Source organism: Chaetodon trifascialis, chromosome 10, assembly GCF_039877785.1.
Source record: "Chaetodon trifascialis isolate fChaTrf1 chromosome 10, fChaTrf1.hap1, whole genome shotgun sequence".
Classification (NCBI taxonomy): Eukaryota; Metazoa; Chordata; class Actinopteri; order Chaetodontiformes; family Chaetodontidae; genus Chaetodon; species Chaetodon trifascialis.
In genome coordinates, this window is record NC_092065.1 from 7,746,356 (window position 1) to 7,769,253 (window position 22,898).

The following is a 22,898-nucleotide window of genomic DNA, read 5'->3' on the forward strand; positions in this document are numbered from 1 at the left end:
TCAGCTTTCGTCTACATCCCCCTCACAGCGTTTTCAGTTGACATACAGTAAGTGAGGCTGCATTAGCGTGGAATCTAACTCCTCAAGCGTGAAATAAAAAAAAAGGTGCAGGCCACAAAGCATACACAGTATAATAGGATTTGTTAATAGCAATGAGGCATAAAGAGAGGCTTTAATATATTGTATTTGTTCCGATTTGACACTGGGGCCTCTGCGATCCAAGCGGGTGCACATATCTCTTTGGGATGTGAAGAAACGGCTCAAGCTCAGTGGGTGGAAGCATTCAGAACAAATGTAAATGAAACAAATAAGAAGAGGGAGGGGTGAGCAATCATCATACATCAGACCAGTCGAAGCCTCGCTGCAATGTGCTCACATCTCAATGACTCGGAAATAAAGAATATTGGACCAAAGCGGAGGCAGTCTATTTATCTCCTCCCGTCACAGTTGAATCAGTGCATCTGTATGTATATCTGTACGTGTCAGAGTTCAACAGCCTTAAAAACATCACATATCCAGCTGCTCCTGTTACTTACACTTCAGTGAAGACGCAGAAGCAAAGAAATGTGTTTCTTTGTTTTTTTTTTTTTCTGCTTACTAACACCTGACACGCACACCTCGCTAAAATCGGGTTTAATCGAGCTCAGAGTCAACCAGCTTGGTAGCTTTTTCCCCCGGAGTTGTGAAAACAATTAGTAAGTCTCAGGTAACACTGTCACAGTTTGAAGATCACCAACTTTCTCTTTTTGCCTTGCAGGAAAAAAAAAAAGGCAAGAACATGGAGGCATATCATCACAGCCGATGGATGGAAGGGATTTCTCAATCTGTCTGCAGCGCCGCTGATCATCTGCCACGACTGTGCCCCTGTCTGTAGAGTAAATTAGTGTTCGCGTCCATCCACCAATTGCTAAGCACCATTAAATATGGGGTGTTGAGGGGACGTGTGTCCATGTGTTGGATGGGTCAGATGTGTGTTTGTACATAAGGGTGCTAAAATTTCGATGTTTGTTAAGTGGTAAAGCCCTGCTGATACTAGACTGTTGAGGCCAATATTCATATGGATAACTTAAGTTTTAAAAATTTGATAATATACTGGCAGGTACTCATTTTGTGGCTGAAAGTTCGATGAGAAGACTGATATCATGCTAATATTTGTGTGTTTGGTATGAGGCTGGAGCCAGGAGGCAACTAGCTTAGCGCAAAGTCTCCAGGCAGAAGAAATCTGCTCCTACTGGCACCTCTGAAGCTCAACAGTTAACACATTAGATCTCATTTGTTTAATCTGTACACAAACAGAAGTGTAAAAAATGACAAAATGTGGTTTTCAAGCATCCTCATGACAATGTCAAAACACTCCAGGAATTCACTGCGGCCACTTACAGCATGCGACTCCCCATAAAACCACAAACTGTTGTTTTTACACGTTGTTGGTTAACTAGTGCCGGTTGGTGGCTAGGCGGTATTCTAGGCTAACAGCTACAGCTACCAGACAGGCATGAGACAGGTATCCGTCTAATAAGCCAATAAGTGTATTTCCCATAACATTTATAGTGACTACTTTGTGCACTAAGTTAACATGAAATCCTCAGTGTCCTCTCGCACCTCACCATGCAATGTCGACACTATTTCACATTGTTTCTTTGGCATTTCTGCGCCACAATTTTTTGTTTCTTTACTGCCGACATGTGCACCAGCGTATTTCAGCAATCAGCTAAAACTAGCTAATATTAGCCATGCTGGTGAATCTCTCTCTTGTAAACAGTGATGTCAAGTGTGATTCCTACCTCATACTCAAACTCCTCTGTCCTCTCTCCATCAGCTGGAACAGGGGAGAGGTAGTCTGTCCCTTCATAGTAATCCTGGTCCATTGTATGAAGAGAATGACAGCTGTCAGGGGAGACACACAGAGGAAGAAAGAGAGGGAAAGACAGACAGACAGGGAGGGAGGCAGAGGAACAGAAAGAGGTGGAGGAGTTGGGCGTGAGCGAGATCTTTTTCCTCATTTTCTTTCATATGTGTTCAATACCTCTAAGTGACAGGATTTCCTTGCCTTTGTCTTTGCTAGAATCTGAAGAATAAAGGATTTGTCAAGGGCTTTCTCTAGCGCTGGAGTGTGTGTGTGATAAAAGTACAGCCCCTTGTTAATAACAGCATATCCACATAATTTGCTTCCTGCTCTTGACAGACAAAACCCCCCACATTGTACAGTGTAATTCTATTATGCTTCCCTCAGTCACTGAACAAAACCGCATTGTGAGGGCCCAACGAGATGAGCAGCTTCAGTGCTACACGATATAATTCACGCTGGACAAAAACTTCAAAAAGACACTCTGCTGAACATGTTGAGTGACGTGTTCAGGGGCTGTCTGACTCTCAGATTACCCAGCGCTGTAAAACTGTCTCCAAACAATCTCCCAGTCACAAAACCAGACTGATAAATGTCAGAATGCTTTATACTTTGATGCCTCAATATTACCCATATACCAGTATTGGCAGCGGGTGCAAAGAATACAATTACAAGTTTACAATCCAGCCTCAAAACCAAGAGTGACAAACATTTGTTGCACCTATAAAATCTGTTGTATATTGGATTTCGCACCTGAGCTCAGATGAAGAGAAGAAAATGGGAGTTTTATGGGACACATTGATTACATTTGGAGTCGGCCTCGGGCTGTAAGTAGCCCTCCAGCACACGTTGCACTGTGTTGCCTAGTTTTTTTATTAGCCCATTTGCTTTAATCACCTTGTAAACCTTCCATGAGTCAAAACGGATACACCAAGCAGCTCCAATTATGGCATGAAGGCCCTGTGGGGAATTCTAGGTAATGTGTGCGATGTATACATGTGGCGATGATTCTGATCAGGTCATTTGCAGCACTTTGTAACTAGTATGTAACACTGACGATAACAGACTTTTAATGATATTTTTAATAATGAGAGATAAAGGATGGAGCAGCCATCTGAAATTCCATCCCTGAATGTCTCAGCAACAGTTATGCAGAGATGTTTATGATTGCTGGGAATTAATTATACAGTGTGACAAACACATTCACGGTTCACCAGCTCCATCCTGACTTCCCGGTTCTGTGCCGTGAAGCTCCTGCATTGCTACTGTCTCATTGTTTCATTCCCAAGAGATGAAACCCAGATACTCCTTTATGCTAAACATGCCTTGTTCACAGTTTACTTCTTCTTTGAGATGAACAGAATATAAATGAAAATGCCAGAAGAGGAAATAATGAACCCTGTTTCTTTTGTTGCTTTCCAGAAAACCTCTTGTTGATACTTTAAACTCTCAAGATCTGGTTTTGTACATGTTTTCATGCCTTTCTCTCACACAGACAATAACAACATGTCTTTGCTGTATTGTACTATCCAGCATCCAGTTGAGATGTGATGAGCCTTCTACTGATTGTAATACGTCTTTAACCTTTATTTAGTTCCACTGAGATCACAAAATCTCTATTGTAAGGGGGCCCTGGCCAAGATAGCAGCATACAGAACATGTGGACAATGCTGAAGAAACAAGTCCATGTCAGAAAGCCAACAAATTTAACTGAACTGCGCCAATTCTGTCAAGAGGAGTGGTCAAAGATTCAACCAGAAGCTTGTCAGAAGCTTGTGGATGGCTACCAAAAGCGCCTAATTGAAGTGAAAATGGCCAAGGGACATGTAACCAAATATTAGTATTGCTGTATGTATATTTTTGACCCAGCAGATTTGGTCACTTTTTCTGTTAACCCATAATAAAGTCATAAAAGAACCAAACTTCATGAATGAGTTGCAGAAATAACTGGAAAGTCAAGAGAGCCATAACATTATGTTATTTACAAGTGTATGTAAACTTTTGACCACAACTGTACATCACTCACAGAATCATAAACTGTAAAGGTCTGTTCGCTGTGTCCTGACCAGGGAAACAACAGCAAACTGCATATTGATCCACCTGTTAATGTGCATCTGCCACTCAATCACAAGTACCCCCCCATGACTGTCTGCGCTGTGTTCAAGTGATGTAGGAGTAACAATTTCTATGACGGATCCAGATTCTCATGTATGCTAAATCATTTGAGGCAGTCGTACATGATTAAATGTCGGTGGTTGAATTGCTGATACTCGCTCAGTGTTTTCAAACTCAGTCTCCCTGGTGATACTTTTAAATGAAGGCTTTATACTAAACTAAACATTGAAATGCCGAGCACACTTCGCACATACATTCTGTATTAATGGTTAATTAGGACCACTTAGCCCTGTCCTTTATTTCTTCTTTTTCTTTTTTAAATGAGGTTTGTCCTATTGGTAAGTAGAAGACGTGAAGGACACCGAGGAGCTCATTCATCAAACAAATCTATATTTGTCAGAATAGACTGAGCAGCTGGTTAGACGATTCATTTATATTTTACAGGCGGCTTGCATACTTGTAATGCTAATCCTGCGAACACTGATATTTCTGCTTCATAGCTCAATAACATTTCTCACTACTTTTTTTTTCCTTCTTAATTACCATCAGTCCCAGCCAAAGTCAAAACAAGGACACAACAAACTCTTTGAGGCACTGTCCGGATATCCTTTGGAATTTTATCATGTCAAATAAAAAATCCGATTTATCAAATCCCTGACCTTCAAACTATAATCCCAATTCACATTTAGAATTGACAGAGATGTAAAATAAATCCCTACATTTCCTGTTGTACGTACCTGTCAGAGAGCAGGAAGGGACAGACGTCAGGCACAGGAGGGGTCGAAGGTCGGAGCTTTGCCAGCGCCATGATGTGTTCAAAGGTGATGTCGGTCTGAGTGCACACATCCACCACATGGATTTCCTGAGGGGGGCCATGGGGGCGGCCGCTGGGGGTCCGCCTGATGACCTGCACCACAACGGGGTCCTTGGCAGCATGAAAGGCTTCCACAGTCTCCTCATGGCTGGACTTGGACAACTCCTTCCCATTCACCTGAGGAGGACAGAGGAAATTGACCCTTGATTATGTTTTGTCTGTGATATGAAAACTCTTTTTTATGCCGTGTTTTTGTTGACTTTTGCAATATAACCCTTTTACAAAGCAGAGCTGATGTCGAATAGACTTAACCTCTCTGGTTCAGCTAAATCTGTGAATGCAAAGCTGAAGAACCAGTGTTGTTGCTAAGTGGCATTAGATAAAGAGGGATGAGACACACAAAGACACAAGTCTGATTCAGAGAAGTCTGCATACAACAACACTGAGCTCTGCATCTACACTGCTGCCTGCTCGCACTAACTGAACTCCTTCCTCCTCCCCAGCCTCCTCCTTTACTAGCATTTTAGTGTGTTGATGGTTTGTGATGGCATGAACAGTCTGTCTCAAGTTTGCTCTCATTTTGCAACAGAGCATCACATGAGCAGAGCCATGCCACGGCATCAAAGTGCATATCGATGCAGGAAATGGTTGTAACAACATAATTGTAACATAAATTGTACACAAGTTAAACCACTTTCAAGGTTTACTGGGAAACGTAAGCACCAGATCACCACCTCCAAAGGCTCTGGACATGCAGCATACTCTATGAAGAGTGAATGCACTCAGATAGAAATGTACTTCTTTTTTTTCTTTTTTTTTTTACTCCTGAATGCCTTCTTGACAGATGATCAAAAAGAAATCTTTATGAATACAACACTGGAAAACATATACACCAAAACATGGTTTGATGCAATGGTGTCAGACTGTTAGATCAAAGCCCAAATGGCCCCTGTTCACCCAGTCCATCTTCAGCCTCATCTTCACAAAATGAACTGGATTTTCTGGTAGATTGAAAATCATTTGCACTACAGCTGGCACATAGAAAGAAAATCATTGCCTCATTTAACATCAGTAATTCCTCTGGAAGAGAAGCCATGGCTGTCGAATGCCTCGGAGAATGTGCTGTGGTATGAACGCTGAAACCAGAGATTATAATTTAGATAACCGCAGAAAAGAAAGAAGGTAGACACGGCATAATTACACTTGCACTTGTATTTAAATACGGTTTTGGAATGGAGCATTTCTTGCAAGGCAAAGAGAAATCAGTTTAAATGATAAATGTTGAAGAACGCATTTGTATTCACAAGTGTCAGCTGTGGAAAAACAGGAAGGCTGGGAAGCTCAAAAGCATCAGTGGTTCAGAACTCAAATCACAAACTCGTTTTAAAATGCAACACAGTGGTAGAAATAAAAACACACAGCCTAGTTCGGACTAACAAAATGACCTAAATTCAAGAGCCGTCGATAGTTTCAAGTAACTCCGGCTGCGTCTATGTACTGCCTCTAAATGAATATTAAAGATGCAGAAGCCACCGGGGAGTTCCTACAGAGATCTTATATTTTCAACCCCCACATATTCCACCGTTAATGCACTTTTTCTTGTTCCGTTACACATCTCACTGACTTTGAGAAAGTACATTCCGAGAAGTGACTCAGCATGTTTTGAGCAGCAGCAAAATGTCAATAGAGGCTGATAGCATAAATCCTCTGGAAAGCCATAAGTCCCCATCTGAGGATGTCATGACCCCTATGATTGATCCTGAACCCTCAGGTTGGAGACCAGTGCATTTTGTGAACAAATGAAAAAGCAAAGGCAATTATATCCCAAAATGGCTCTCTGTTCCCATATTGGGCCACACACACAAAATAATATTTCAATAGCTTTTGGGGATATTACATAGACATACATTTATTTCCTGGATTTACCGTCACCATAACGCCAGTCTTCACCCTAACCTTCAATGATTCACATTTTGGGGACTTGTGTTTTGGCCCCATATGGAAGGCGAGTCCCCACAATGTTACTGTATAAACAGATTTATGTCCCCAGAATATGACTAATATAATTCATGTCCACACACACACGCACGCACGCAGACACACACACACACTCACATACACTCAAGTCATCGGGGTTTATGAGTTATGCAGCTGCTGTCCTAACTTCACCTCGTCTTAAAGGGGCACTCCAGCAATTTCATATTGCACTTGTATAAAGACCCTGTTCAGGGTGTACCCCGCCTCTCGCCCGCTGACAGCTGAGATAGGTTCCAGCCCCCCCGCAACCCCAAAAAGGGACAGTCGGGTATAGACAATGGATGGACTTGTATAAAGACAAACTTTAAGAAGCAGAGGCCAAGAGCAGCTTCCAAGCTCCAAAACACTGGATCCTACACATCCTGTAATGCAACCTGCCTCTTAGACACCCCTGAAGACGACAGAGGTTTCAAACTTTAGGAAGCTCCCTCCACAAATGCCACAAAAGACATTGTAGGACTGTTAATTGTTCTGATCTTCCTGTGGAAAACCAGGGGAGAGCCCCTTTAATTTATTCGTTCAATTTAACGGACTTCCACATAGCTAACCTCATTACCTGCTAACAGAAAATCTAATGAATATTTATAATGTAATACAATAATAGTGTGTTACTCTCATTCCTGGTTCATTCCTGTGTGCACGCAAGGTTGTGTGTGTTGTGTTTTTTCTTCCACTTCTCAATGCGTGTCTCTAGAGACTGAGTGATGCCCTACAAAGCAACCACCAACTTATTTTCTCAGCCATAACAGCGCCATATATAACTCCCTGAGCTCTTGTTGTACTATGGCCTGCTCCCCTGCCTCCTGACGTGACCTTTGTTTGTAGCGAAGCTGCATTAATCACCTGAGCAGGAGATAAACTGGGTCAACACCACTCCTGTGCAACTGCAGGGCAATTTGGGGGAAAAAATAAAAACGCACTCGTGCAGCCTCTCTCGTGCCTCCTTCCCTCACACTCCAAACCTGCTTTCATTCTCATTTTTTGGCCTGTCAGCAGGTATTAAATTGTGCGCCACATACATTAGAGTTAAGTACTGTATTAAAGAAACATGGAGCACTATAATAATTATATTGTTCCTTTGACTCTCTCTGTTTTATTTTCCTGCTCGTCTCTCGCTCCGCAGGCTAATCCTGGAACAGGGAGCCTGGTGGAAACAAAGGAGTAGGAGCAGACAAATGAGACAGCCTATAGCGTATGACAGTCCCAGAGAAAAATGATCAAATTTCCCAGCTCTCCCTCCGGTACAGCCTGTCCAGTCCAGGCTCCTCCTCCTCCAAGCCTCACCGCTTGCTAGCCATACTCCATGACCAAAACGAAACAAGAGGGAAACACGTCAGGAAAAAGAGGCGGGAGGGTTTGTTTTTTTTATTCTCTTCACTGGTTTTCATGAGAGCCAGATGGAACAATTAATCCCCAATCAACACAGGAATATTAAGTAGCCTTAACTCCTGCACAAGGGACTTTGCCATCCTCATTGCGTCCCCTTGGCTGATGTCTATCCAGCTAAACACACTGCTTCAGTTAGTATCTGCAGTCCTATCTGACAGATGGGAAGGGTTTCTTTAAGCCTGGCTGCAGCTTCAGATATTCCCAGATATTCTCACACTGAAGATCCGCTTTCAGCACAGCCCTTGAGATATCTCACGACAGCTTTACTCTCTGCAAAGTGCATCATCAGCTAGCATGTGAGTGTAGTGAGGTGAGTGTACCGTGGAATTTTAATGTGAGTAATTTTTTGCAATTGGCTTCATTCCCAGGCAGTCTTGATCCTGTCAAAATGAAGCACCGTTTCTTTCCTCCTTCACTGCCTATGCTCAGAACAAGCTGTAGCCTCTTAAAGTTTCATCACACATATTTTTTTCATCACACATATTTTGATGTAGTTACACTAACCACGACCCTCTTCAAGTGTGCATGCACAGTATTCAATTACATATTCATTCATAAACACATGCTGGTAAACAAAATCTGTTTGCAACAAATTATTTAGCAGCTGTGGTGTTTATAGAGTCCAGTGCAGCTCTGTGAGTGCTCCATATGCACAGTCAACATGAATTATCTTATTGGTCTGGAACAAAACAGTGGTGATTATTCATGAGAGATCATTTGCTGTACAATTGGGCCAAGTGATGATCAGGTAAATGTGAAGTTGGAAGGAAATGGGCGCTGGGATGGAGTAGCTGGACCGAGACACATCTGCTGGTTGTTTGCACATGGATGTGCAGCAGCTGTAGCCAGGAGAGAAATGTGTTTTTATTCAAAGCCCCTGACACGACCACCAGCCTTTCCACAACAAACGCAGTAAACCAGCTTAGTGGTGTGTGTCGAGAGGATGAAACCTCTTTTCTTTCATTTTCTCTGTTGCATAGTCCCATATTGACAAAGACATTCGAAAAGTGTGTACTTGTGATGCAGCTGGGTGCATTAAGTCTCTGCTTCAGTAACTATCAAACGTCACTTTAAGCTGTTCTGAGCTGTTAGGAGCAAACAAACAGACTTACATGAAAACTTCACCAAAAGTCACCGTTTTTACAACTATGAGCCTACAGTCGCCTGCAGCAAAGCACAATCCTCATCTGTGTCCCATCTTATCATTTATCCTCCAGGTATGAGGACAAGCAAGAGAGCGCAAACACGTAGCAGCTTAGCTCGACTCCTCAGGCGTCTCCTCCGTCAGTGCTTTTGTCTCATCGACTGCTGCCTCCCATCAATATCCGCAAAGACCGAGGGCAGAATGTAGTGACAGTGGCAGTAAAGTGGGGCCAGTTTATCTGTTAAGATGTCAACTTCAGCCACATCTGATGCTGCTTCTGCTGGGGGACCGTTTCTGTGGCAGGAGGCGCAGACACTGCCGGCAGCTTGCAGGGGATTACTGATAGAAGTGATTGATGTACTTCTACTGCAAGGAGAAAAAAGCAGCCCCAGGCAGTAGGCTCTAATAGTCCATTAGCTTTTTTATGCCTTTGAATTAACTGCATACATTGCTTTATGGCTTGCATGTAGCACTTTGAATCTTAATGAAATGTTTTTGTTTTCAATTTTATAGAGTTTATGCTGTGCGCAAGGAGACAGTGTCCATCTTCACTCGCTTGAACTAGAAATGCGCTCAGCTGAATGAAGCAAGGTCATCCTTTCTACTTCAGCCACACTGACAAGTGAACAAGGCTTTCAACAGCAGCAGAATGAACATCAGAGGCTCATATTTAACCAGTGCGCGTAACCTTGTGTGCTGTGCTTAACATCTGTGCAGACAGTGAGCCTCCGTTACACATAGCCTGTATCTCCTGTGTGCCGTCACCTGCTGGTTTGAGTGGCAGCCTGTGGGGTGTTAAGTGTATGCAGGCAGATGGAGAAAGTGTAACATGTAGGTCATCCAGCCTCGGGAGTGTAGCGCTTACAGCCGTCAATTACACACCTGTTCTACCTCTTCCTCTTTTGGGAACTGACAACATGACCCCTTAGCGTTGGGGTCCAGTCAGCTGTGTGGAGCCCGCAGATAAAAGAGACTGAGGAGTGGTGATGGTGCAGGTACAGTACAGCAGGGCAAAGGAAGCCACTAGAGTTGGACTCCGGAGATAGAAGAGGTGCTGCTGGGACTGGGCAGCACTGATAGGATAGAAACCACTTCTCTAACACTATAAAATGTGGACAAACACAGTTCAGGGCAAGACGTGTGGATAAAGCTTCTCACAGACTGTAGCTTGGACAAATTTAGTCAGCACATGGGAGGAGGTTTACTATTTTTCCACATTGTAAACCCCACTTTTATACTTTCTCTCTTAAAATCATCAGAGCTTCTCAAAAAAGCAACACAGAGGTCTCCTAAAGAAGATGGAACGTTACCTTTGGACAGAGCCAGAATAGCTGTTTACCCCGTTTACAGACTTCATACTAAGATAAGCCAACCAGCTGCCATATTCTCAACTAGGTCTTGGCCAGAAAGCAAAACATATTTCCCCAAAATGCCAAACTATTTCTTACCAGAGGTTTCTCACTAAGCTGCAACTGTGACCGAATTTTGCTCTGAATTGGCTGTTTCATGTCAAAATGCTCCTTGGAAGTTGGAGTTTCTTGAGGTGCATTTTGTGACTTTATTAGTGAGGCAACAGTCGAGAGATGACAGCAAACAGGGTACAGTACGATGTGCGACAAAGACCCCTGGCCGGACAAAAGTGTGGCTTGGCTGTTCTCCTTGGAAGTCACAGGTTAATTCTCTCCTTAAGTGTTTATTGACAAAGGCCTGCAATGTTGACTTTTTATCAAAGATCACATATAATATATTCAAATGTATCTTTTGTACTGCTAGTTTACACAAGCCTCAGAAACGCTCCAACTGCCATTCATGTAACATTGTCTATGCCATGAATGAAGTGGATTTGAGACAGGAGTGCTGCTCACTTCTCACTGACTGCGGCAGTCTGCCTCTTCTGAGGCTCCAAGCACCTGAACAGCAGCCGCTGCACTGCAGCTCCAACAACAACATCAATGTGTCGCAATTCCCTCTTTCAACATACGAAACTCAATTTGCATTTTCATAAATAAAAAACTATATACAAGCGAGAACGGGAACATTCAGTGGAGAAGTGGAATTAAATACTCCCTGAGGTAATTCCACATGCGGGAAGGCTGAGTTTTGATGTGAGCATGTCTGCTACCTCGTCCTTTCAGTGAGAAAACGGCTTGGGTTCCTCTTTACAGCAAAATGTCTCATTTCAATAATAAGTGTCAGAATAAAATACGGGCCAAGGTCCGCTACAGAACAGCCCTTATGACTGCATAAATCACTCTCAGACAGTCAGCGCTACTGTCTGAGTGACTCAAGAAATGCTCCAGTGACATGAAACAGAGAGAGAGAGAGAGCATGCCACACGGGAAATCTGACGATCCCCTCAACATCTCTACATGAACCAATGTACAGGCCTCCTTTAACCCCTCCAACCACACAAAACACACTCCACAAGCCCCCTGGGTTATTTTTCACATTAAAGGCCTTACACGATGCTGCTGAGGTTTTATGCCCGCAGAACATTTGATGAATTCTGCCAATTTTCTTCGCTGAGCACCAATCTCATGTGGAGTACTCCCTTTACTGCGCAACTCTTTCAAACTGCATCAGCTCTTTCAATCTGCTCTAAAATTCATGGTCCGCCTTTTTACATGCGTTTATTATCCAATCTTGTGCCGTAATCGCCCAGCACAAGGACAACTGTTAGAAAAGGACAAAGGGAACGAGGTCTTTGCATGATCTCTCCCAACACTCAATGTCAAAAGTGTTGAGCAGCTGAGAGGGTGAAGAAAGCTCTGAGCTCATCTCATACCACCACCACCTCCTCCAACTCCTCCTCTACACTTGGCCTTGGATATCAGTTGGAGGTCAGTCTCTGTGTATAGGCTGTACTGTAGGTCATTAGGGTTAAGTTGTCTTATTCATATGTTGTGTTCTTAATTAGCTGCTTTGGTCAGAGTTGGATGATGTACAACCCTGATTCCAAAAAAGTTGGGACGCAGTTTAAAACATAATCAAAACAGAATGTAGACATATAGTCAACCACATGTAAGTATCTGCTTATTATATATTGTATTGTTTTTATTTACATTTTGCGCAGCATCCCAGCTTTTTTGGAATCTGGGTTGTATGAACGGCTTCACTGTGAGGACAGGGTATCTGGATTGCTGAGCGCACTGACCAAGATTAACGTTAAACTAGCTGTTGATGGTCAGTAGTTACATCTAAAATGTTGGTAAAAGCTTGTCAAATGTTGTCATGTTTAGTTCCTAAACATGTTAAATCCAGAATGTGTTGCATGTGGATGTTAGAACTTTTGAGTTCTTGTTTAGTTTATTCAAGTTTATATTATGCATTATCAATAATGTGATTATTTTTTCAGCTAGTAATATGCAATGACTAATTTAAAACATTTTTCACATCTTTCAAGTAACCGCATGAATGAAATGCTGCTGCTGAAACCTGCAACAGCTTCTTTGGGCCTATCAATTCCCCCAGCATGGCCAAAACACGCAAGTGTGCACACAGATAGGACAGACAGAAAGGCACACACTGACAAGCATAAAGCCGTGCTCACAATGCTGCACATGAAGGCTTGTTGGGTAAACATTTCATCAGATTTCCTATTCTACTTGGCCCAGTCGGTCAGACGCTCCCTGAAATAATATCCATAATATCCACAATATCCTCCCAGTTCTGCTTATGATCACTTTCCCATGAAATTAGATCAATACAGCGTTCCATCTTCATCATTAACAGATTACGGATGAATGCTTAATAATTGCACTACCTTATTTTGGCTGGATTATGAAAATTCTGCAGCGGATTCTAAATATGATTTGGGACTGGTGAGGGAAACGGAGTGCTAAGTTAATCAGCTTGTTCAAGGTTAATGGTACATGCAGGGTATATTTGTTAAAGAGATTTAGAGATGCACAGTTAATCTCTGTGCTTAACTTTGAAGATCTTGCCATCTTGGAGTGAGTTTTAATGTAAAATGGAGGGAGGAAATCGAATTAGAGTAAAAGCGGCACTTGGGTGGATGAATAACTAATGGATGAACAGCCTCCTCCTTGGTGATAACTGGTAATTGGTTTGGGGGGTGGGGGTGGGAAAGGAGCGGGAGATGGGAGGTAGTTGGTTGATGCTGTGTGCTGTGCAGATCAGCAAAATAGCCTGGCTGGCGTGAAAAGATGTTGTAAGGAGTAATGGTGCCATCCATATGCTGACTGAAGAAAATCAAGTGGGTACTGTCATGGAACGCGTCCAAATGTGCTGGGAGCGAGGCAGAAAGGAGCCACGACAAATGAGGGTGCCTGGTGGGTGTATTTTCAACGCTAAAAAGGCACAATATACAAAACAAACATGCAAAAATAAACCAACGGCTCTTCCCTCACTTTGTCTACTTGCCTGTGGCCCCTATCTGTTACTTACAGAAGAAAAAGGAGCCAACTAAATGTTAAAGGAACAACCTGGTTTACTCCAGCTTTGGTATTATTTGTTGGTTTGGCCATCAATTCTATCAGCGATGATAACAGTGTGCTAAGATCTGGGGATATCGCAGGCTAGCTATTTTTGCCTGTTGTCATCATTAGCGCACAGATGTGAAAGAGGAACTGATCTTCCCATCTCTTAGCAAGAGAGAAATATCTACTTTCCAAAATATCTTTTTCTTCTGTCAAGTTATTCTGAGGTAACATGGTACAGGTAGCATCAATCATCAATCTGAAATCTTACAACTATGGTAAGTATGGTACAACAGGTTAAAGTTAAACCAGGAAAATGCTCTGTATTTTACAGATTGGTTTTCTGATGTTTGCCCATATTTTTTAGCAATATCTCCACATTTGCAGATCCCAGCAATTAACTTGGTGAGCGTAATGTTCTTATTACAGAGACAAATAATGGCAAAATGTAGAAAAAGAACACCAAAGTTGTAATAAACCAGATTTATCCTTTATAATCTGCCATTTCCCATGAAGTTTTAGAGCGCAGATGAGATGAAACAAGTAGCAGATGGCACCAGCAATGCCTTCGAATGCCAGGACCAGTCTTATTCACGGTGGCCTAGGGAGACTTTGAAAGCGGTAAATTGTTTCCTTCACGTTTAATATGCTCATCCTAGAGCACAGGCAATTAACACTAGATAAGCACTATTTACATAATGCCAGACACACTCGTGATCAAAGGCGTCTCGTCTGACTTCTTCATGCCTCCACTCTCCAACTGGCTCTTTGTCTGCAAGGCTGTCGCACGGTCGCTGGTTTGGGAATGAGTGGAGGTCAGACGGTGGCACGTGGAGCTTTGACAGTGCAAATAATAAGCTGGAAGGGTTTGAAAGGTCAGTCAGGACCCCTGCGGCTGACCACTGATCTGCCTGTTAGCTATTAACTGGGAGCCAGGTCAGGTGTCCAGGAAAGGAAAGGAAAGGAAAGGAAAGGAAAGGAAAGGAAAGGAAAGAAGAAAGGAGCACAAACCTCAACCACAAGGTATTTCCAATTCTAGTCTACTTAAAAAAGATGTCACGGCATGAAACAATTAATTTTTGCACATAATGTGTGCGATTGTGCCTGAGGCTGCTGTTTTTAACAGTTTCCCCAGAGGCAAATACAGTCATTGGTGTCCCATCACAAATGTCAACCACCACAAAGGACCTGACAAGAGAGTGGACCCATAAAATCAAGAGTGCCTCTTGGGCCAAAAGCGAGCGGGTTTGGTCAATGCTGCCAATGTCAAAGAGAACAAATGGACAGGATTACTGATGATAGCCCGAGGCTGCGAAGACTGAACTCTCACTCAAGCTTTCTTTGCACCAAACTCATCTTCAAATCTTAATTCAAACAGGAATGTGTCAGAGAAAGCAAAGCTGGGGGGTGTCTGGCAGGTAAATGGCTGGCGTTTTTTGATGAAATGTCAGGTTTATGGAGTTGGAGGATTATAAGGCCTCTCTGGTGCCCAATGAGTAAACAAGACGTTATTGACTTCAGAGCACTCAGCAAAGCTCAACACCACAGGGATCAAGCTAACATACTGCAAATACTGCCAACTCTTTGATTTTACAATGAGCACTTTCAGAAGTCCTAGGGAGTTTTGTGGAGCAATTACCTTCACCTAGCAATGAACAATGCAGCTGTAAAAATCCTTTAATGCAGTTCTTAGAAAGTGAAGGCAACACGTTTAACTTCTCAGCTCAAGGATAAGACAGCACAGACCAGAACAACAACAAAAAACATCCAGAAGTGATCCCATTAGAGCTGAAGGACACGGCAGTAAAAAAGATCAAAACTTCCAATGGAAAGCAGAGCTGTCCAATTAGGATGGCATTTACAATGAGACAGTGATGAAGTTGCTGATGATAATCTTATCCTTGTAAAGAGCAGCAGCACAATGCGTGATTAAAAGGAAGGACATTATCTTAGAAGAGTGATCACAAGTGTAATCAATCTACTTCAGGGCTCCCTGTTGGGTTCTTCGTGGCACAGCGAAAGTGCCAGCGAGAGGGTTAGAAGAGTCGATGTCTGTGGTTTCCTCTCAACCCACTCGAGTCTCACTCCTTGTCAGGTCCCCGAGTCAATAAACAAAGGGAAGTGAGAGGAAATTGGATGCAATTCGGTGCTTCCCACTGTGTCCTGATTACACAGTTGGAACACTGGAGGCAGAAATGATGCTCAGAAGAGCTACTGTATACTTGATCACAGGACATGAAACCCTCATCGCTCACATTGGCCTCATTAGTCCTTTGCAAAGTTTGGGTCACAACTGATTGACCATAAAATGAGTTGCTAACAGGGAAAATGTTCAAATCAGCCTCCTAGTGGTAAATACAAGTGCATTAAGACAAGGCACTTGTTTCTGGGGGTCTGATGGTATCCACCAGTTGCAGATGTACATTTTGATGGATTTTGGTTTCTTTCCAATGAATGAAACTGATTATTTTGTTTCATCTGATCAAATTTAAACTTAAGATTGTTGATGTACGATTGGGAGTCTGCACTTGGTGTTTTATTTTGAAAATTTTAACAGATTCTCTACACTCCTGTTCCATTCCTGTGTCTGACTTCCTGTCTGGCTTGATCTGCTCTGTGCAGGTTGACAAATCATCTGTCAAAAACAGACTTGGTGCGTATTCTCCACAAAACAGAGCAAGAGACTATTCTGGGGCGCTTTTGAGATGGAGATGGAAAGCTGTCTGTTGAATTACACGCACTGTCTAGAATGGCAGCGATCAACTCAGTTGGACATGATGAGGACATTACTCTCTCCAGTACTCTCCAGTTGATTTTTTTTATTTGGTAATTAAGAAATGCATGTTGATTCCCAAACGATATTTTAAAACACTGTAAGAAAACTTGTTTCCGAGTGACAGTCCCCACATCGCCAACTAACAACAGAAATAATGTAACCTCTAATAGAAAATGCAAAAAACTATGTCAGGCAGTCTATTCTGAACGTAATGAAACACCTGTCAAAACATGTTTATATGACCTGAAGCTCTGCACAGTAAATGAGCTGTAACATTACCTTGCTCTTGATGGAGAATACATTAATAAAAAAATGGTCCACCTGGCAATTTTAATGTATGCAAAAAACAAGCAAACAAACCAATCTTGATTAAGAACACCTGGCGCTGTTGTCTGAAGAGTGCATCCAGGAATGAGTGGAATGATTTACAGGCAACACATTGCAAACTTCCTGATTAATGATTCTGTCATTGCTTGAAGTTTCTCCAACAGAAAAAAAAGAATGTGTTGATGAACATATTGAGCTGGTGGAGGCACTCCAGAGCAGCACTTATTAGCTGGCATTTCAGAAATATTTTGACATTACAAGGAGTACGCAGGCGCCTGCACTGCATCCACCGAATGTGCAAACAGATACGAGATGGGGGCGGGTGGGTAATGTGGTAATGGTATGCATGTGCGGTGGTGGCAATGATGGGGGGGTAGATGGAGTCTTCACACTGTCATGGGAACCATAAGTAGGCCATGTATGTGACGACTGGGCTGCGTGTTTGGCGTCCCCTGTTTCATAAGGCTCGGGCTCCTCTGGCTAATGGGTGTAATAAAAGATTGTTCATGCCAGCGTCCGCTCATTTATTCTTATTCCTGAGAGTGCGAGGGGACCGCTACAGCAATCAGCCTCCACTCACTGGTTAATTCCAAGGCAGATTTATAGTCCGACTGTGTAATGGATGCGCTGTGTGCACGCGCATGTGATTGTTCCTGCGCGTATGTGTACTTCAAACTCATCCTACCAATGCACAAAGTCAGTATTGTTTTTACAAAGCTTAATCCCTGCAACTGCTAGCCCAATATTAAATTAAAGCCACGGTTTGGATCCCAATGAAGCTTATACCCGGTGCCCACACCTGCACCATACAGGCTGGAGCAGGGCTGTCATCTGTCCTGGCTTGGAGACAGGAACAGGTCACTTGTGGCTGTGGCAGAGAGGGAGAGGAGAGGAGAGCTGTTTCTGCCAGACAGAAATGACAGCTGCTCTGCCTCCCCAGCACAGAGTGTGTGGTATGAGGGGTAATGAAGCCAGGAGAAAGATGTGAACACTGGAGGAGGAGAAGAGAAAGTGCCAGCATGATGTCCGACTTGAAGCCTAATAAACAAATCCCACTTTTCCACTTAAAGCAACACAAAGCTAATAAAATACTAAATAAAAAGCTAAATTCTGGCCCTACTTGGAAGGTGACTCTCTATCCAAGTTCCAGGTACATTTAGGCAGCGTTATAGTAGCATTGCTGTTCATCATAACTCCTTAAGCTAATGTGCCCATTGGTACCACATCTGCAAACAACTGGAATATGGACAAATCAGGACAAGCTGTGATAAGCATTTGAGAAGAGAATGGAGATGGAATCAGATCCTCAAATATGAAGATTGTTAAGCTTTTGGGAAATTGGAGTTGAACCACATGTCAAAACATTTCATGGAAAATATGAATATGAAGATTACAGAACATTCGAGGATCACAACATGTGCTGCAGAGCAAACTCCTAAACAACACAGCTGTTTGCTTTGCTTTGTGAAGGTCTTAAAACATCCAGGTCACAGGCTGCTACATTAAGAGGTAAAAGCCTCTTTTTGTCTTCACCTACTTTCCATTTTCCTTATTTTCTTCCACTAACAGATGCTTAATTGTGACACGGCCCTGCTAAATGCAAGGCACAAGGACACAGGAAGTTATTAGTCATTTGAAGGTAACACAGTGTCACACTTAGGCCTTCTCACTGCAGACACGAGCTCCCAAACTAGACACCACAAGCTGAGGGAGGCTGAGAAGTCGGGCACCACAGCAGGGTGTAGCGGACCACTTTAGCTGAAGTGGAAATTCTTCTTTTGTTCTTGTCTGCTGGACAGTGTGTGGAGTTGGCGAGCGATTAGGTTCATTTATACCACGGCAGCCACTTGGCAAGGATCACCACTCCATGTGGAGCCAATTGTAACACTAGAATGAGACCAAATGGCTCTCTCAATTGGAAGGCAGATAGGGGGAGGGTGGGGGTATTAGTGGAGGGCATCTGCTCAACATTTACCTAGTGTTTTATAATTAGATGAGCGCAACTGCTTGGGAGCAAAGCGTCTGTTCCACTGTGATTTTCCGATAACAATTCGATGACTTGGAAACAGGCGGAGGAGGGCTGTAGATGGAGACAATTAGTGAAGCTAATGAAATATGAACCATATTGCAAGTCAAAAGAAATCTGTGTTCAATACATACAGACCGATGGCAGGGTGGAAGCTGGTCATGACAAATGCTAATTGGTCCCAAACAGCAGTGGGCAACCTGTTAAAGCCTGCTCACATCTGGCACTTTTAGTTTCCTCTCGGCTCTCTGTCTCGCACATTCAATTCTCTGTCAAACACCAACATTTAGCACAGGAGGATAACAGCCCAGCGGGTGCAGGAGTCACGTCCGTGTGGGCACGGCCTGATGCTCAACAGTCTCCCCATTGGTTCAAGGAAATGTGTTTCTGGGATAATCGGACTTCTCCGTCAGCACACAGTTGTTCTTGCAGGAACAGCACAGGTGTAACTATAACATTAACTAATGATGGCTCTGTTTAATTCAGGTGTGCCAGTAAATCATTCCACAGAGTCAGCATGAGCATTACCAGGGCCCCAGAACTGGAACATCGCGGCCATTATTAATGTTATTAATTACAGCTTTGCTGAACATATCAAAATGTCTGTTGTAAATAAGGTCAATTGCTCTGACTCACACACATGCTGCATTGGCTTATTCTTTGAAAAGAAATACCCACGATGCCCAGAGAGATGCAATTAATGTCCCGAATCAACACACATATGAGTTTTCTACAGTTAAGATATGACAAAAGCTACACTGCTTAAAATACTTGGTTTAGATCAGGGAAAGATTAAGATAGAGGCTTCATGGGAAGACTGCTGACTGGAGAGGGGAAGTTTCTTTCACTGTAATGTCACACTTCTTTCCGCTTTGTCACTAAACATGAACATTTTAAGCTCGTCAATGGCATAGTTTGACATTTTGGGAAATATGCTAATTTGCTCTCTTGCAGTTAGATAAGAGGTTAGATTCCACTTTCACACAATATATGTTGTGTGAGAGTGGATATGTGAGAGTGGGTATAAGTATGAAGCTCTCATTTGACTAGCTTAGCATTAATCTAGCCTGTTCAAAGTCAATGGGAGTTCTGTATGTGCTGTAACTAAGCCTTGACCAGGCAAAGTGACTTCCTGCTATCTCTGCTTGTTGCCTTGTAACGTCAAGAAATAGTCCAGCACATTAGCCCCATTAAACCACAACTCATCTTTTCGCATTGTATGTCTGAATTAGTGACGTGTCGCTAATTCTTTTTTTTCCCCTGCAGGCATGCTAGTGGTACAGCAGGTTTTCTCATCTAAAACAGTCCTCCAAATGTTGAATAGCTACTTCTTTAACAAAGGAACTGTGCAGGTGGTTTGACAGATAGGATAACTTCATTTTCCAAAAGAGATATGTTAAAATTTGTTACCACAACAACTTCCTTACTATTTGTAATTCACTTTCGAATGAACCCAAGGGCATAACCACATGAGAAAATAATGCTGCCCCCACAAAACACATCTATCTCTTGCCATTTCCTGTTTATTTTCAATCTCTTTCAGTTTGTTATAAGTGTGACCCCCCCCCCGCCAATTTTACACTTGGTTGCACCCAAGATGTGTCAGTAAAAAGAGGCAGACAGAAAGCGGGTTGATACAATGTGGGTTTGAGATGATCACCAAGACTATTACTCACACATCACCATCAACATCATTTCTGAGTTTGTCCAAGACGAGAAAAGAAAGTCTGGAGAACTTGGCCAGAGTTCAACCTCCAGATCGCTAGCTGTTGTCTTCAGTACAAGCCAAGCAATATAATCACATAGCTAGACTATAATAAGAAGCTTTATAAAATAATGAATCATGTAATAATAACAATTTAGACACAATATCCAAATATCAAAAGTAAAGCTCAGGCTGTAGTTTGAGTACATTTTGCCCAAAAGTCTGACTGAAGGTTTCGCCCTTGGATGAACTCACCTGTTCACCCAGCATTTACAGCACCCATTAATAAATATGCTGCTTAAGCAATTTTGGTCATACGTGCCACAGCCACTTCATTTCAGAGATGAGAGAGCTCCTCTCCTCTCACCCACCGTCTAAATTCAAAGTCAGCTCAAGCTTTGATGCAGCAGACAATTCACGAGGTACCTGATAATCCTACAGATGGACTGGCTCTCACTCTGCAAAGAAGTTGTTTAGTTTGCAAAAGAAAAAGGCTGAGCTTGAATGCCAGTCCAGGCTTCATTTACTGTATAACTCACGCTGTATAAGGCTGCGGTCTGAGCAGAAATTTCATCTTTATCCTGGATACCATTGTGCATCATATTAGACACTGAAATAGCCTGCTTTTGGTGCAAATATATTTTGGCTTTATTGATCAAGTGTCACCTGTATTCAATAATCTTTTACATTCGAGACGGAGGACTTATGCACTGTTACAAGCTTCAGGCCTTGAGTGGCCATTTTCCAGCATGAGAAGACCTATACGTCTTACATCCACCTGGGGCCATGATTGAAGTGTGGGCTGCAGTGTAGACTTGTCAGACAGAGACGGAGAGGAAAACGGAAATCCCTCAGTTGTGTGACTGCCAAATTCATTCCTGTGCAAAGAACAAGCGTGGTAGATTTTCCCCAAGCAACCGAGATATTTCCAGACTCTGTGTTTCCTGAAATACAGCTTCCTCCAGAGAGCAGGGAAATCTAGCGGAGAGCTGGAAAAGCATGGTAGGATGATGTTTTTGGTGTACAAAGACACACACACACACTTGCATTAACCCCCCTCCAAACTATACAGACACATATATAAACACACAAGCAGTGTCAAGTGGGAGCTATCTGCTTGCTCCTCGCTCCTCCTTTTTTTTTTTAAGCCTTCTGTCAATTCCCTGATGAATAGCAGCCCTCAGGTGGAGGAAGTAACCCATTCTCTCTCTCTCTCTCTCTCTCTCTCTCTCTCTCTCTCTCTCTCTCTCTCTCTCTCTCTCTCTCTCTCTCTCTCTCTCTCTCTCTCTCTCTCTCTCTCTCTCTCTCTCTCTCTCTCTCTCTCTCTCTCTCTCTCTCTCTCTCTCTCTCTCTCTCTCTCTCTCTCTCTCTCTCTCTCAACATACTCTGCTATTGATTAATTCACAAACAGTCTAAAATGCACTCAGTGTCTTAAAACAGACATTCCTGTATTGATTACCTCTGTGCTACTCCCTCAGGCACTCCTTCGAGGAAAACACTGTTTTCAAATCAAATTTGCTTTGTTTAACCGCCGTTGCTATAACATGGAGTCAATATCAGACCTTTTACATAACCCTACACAGTTTGCACAACTTGAATAAATCACAGACCTTGTTTACGGTTAAATAAAGCATCATTTGCTGCTGAGCGAGTTAGGCTGCAGCCAGCTTTGGGACTTCGCTGTGGTCTTTTGGCACTGCTCCGTCACTGTCTGCTGTTTTTTTCAGGAGGCTCTCAGCGTGTCGCTGTGATGGCAGCAGCCACTCCCTCCTCACATTTGACAAGCGACGGAGAGGAACTGACATGGACCAATGACACTGAGAGTTTGTGACGTGCCGATGACACTAATGGACTACCACTCGGTGGTCCCCTGACAATATCCAGTCGCGTCTTTCCTGATCTGTCTCTCTCGACTTGGCACAATTCACCCCAGAGGACAGTCAGATTGGTGGAGAGGGAGTCTGCAGATACATTTAGAAAGTTTCTCTGCAGTTACTTCGGCTTTTGCAAAGTGAGAGTAGATAGAGTGAGTTATCTACATGTCGAACATCGAAGTCCAAGTAGTGTCATAGTGTATTAAAATAGGCTTGTACATCCAATCATTTTCACTGCTTAGCCACGTCTGGGTCCTGGGGGTGAGACATCTTTCTCTGCAGACATTTCCTGGAGCTCTTTCTTTTTGAAGTGCTCCCAATTCAGATAGGATATGTAGAGAAATCACTCAAGCATGTTCTGGGTCTGTCTGCTGTCTCCAGCCACATGGACGTGCCTGGAGAGGGA

At 43.0% G+C, this 22,898-nt stretch overlaps 1 protein-coding gene across 2 annotated transcripts in view; it reads right to left on the reverse strand.

Moving 5' to 3' along the window:
- Positions 1-22,898, reverse strand: part of LOC139338147 (PDZ domain-containing RING finger protein 4-like) — a 119,232-nt gene that overhangs the window by 16,091 nt on the left and 80,243 nt on the right. For both annotated transcript variants that reach the window (XM_070973088.1, XM_070973089.1), the window contains 2 exons: positions 4,699-4,952; positions 1,785-1,887 (listed from right to left, as the gene is read on the reverse strand). In XM_070973088.1, the coding sequence (XP_070829189.1) occupies positions 1,785-1,887; positions 4,699-4,952 (357 nt within the window). The remainder of the gene's footprint in view (positions 1-1,784; positions 1,888-4,698; positions 4,953-22,898) is intronic.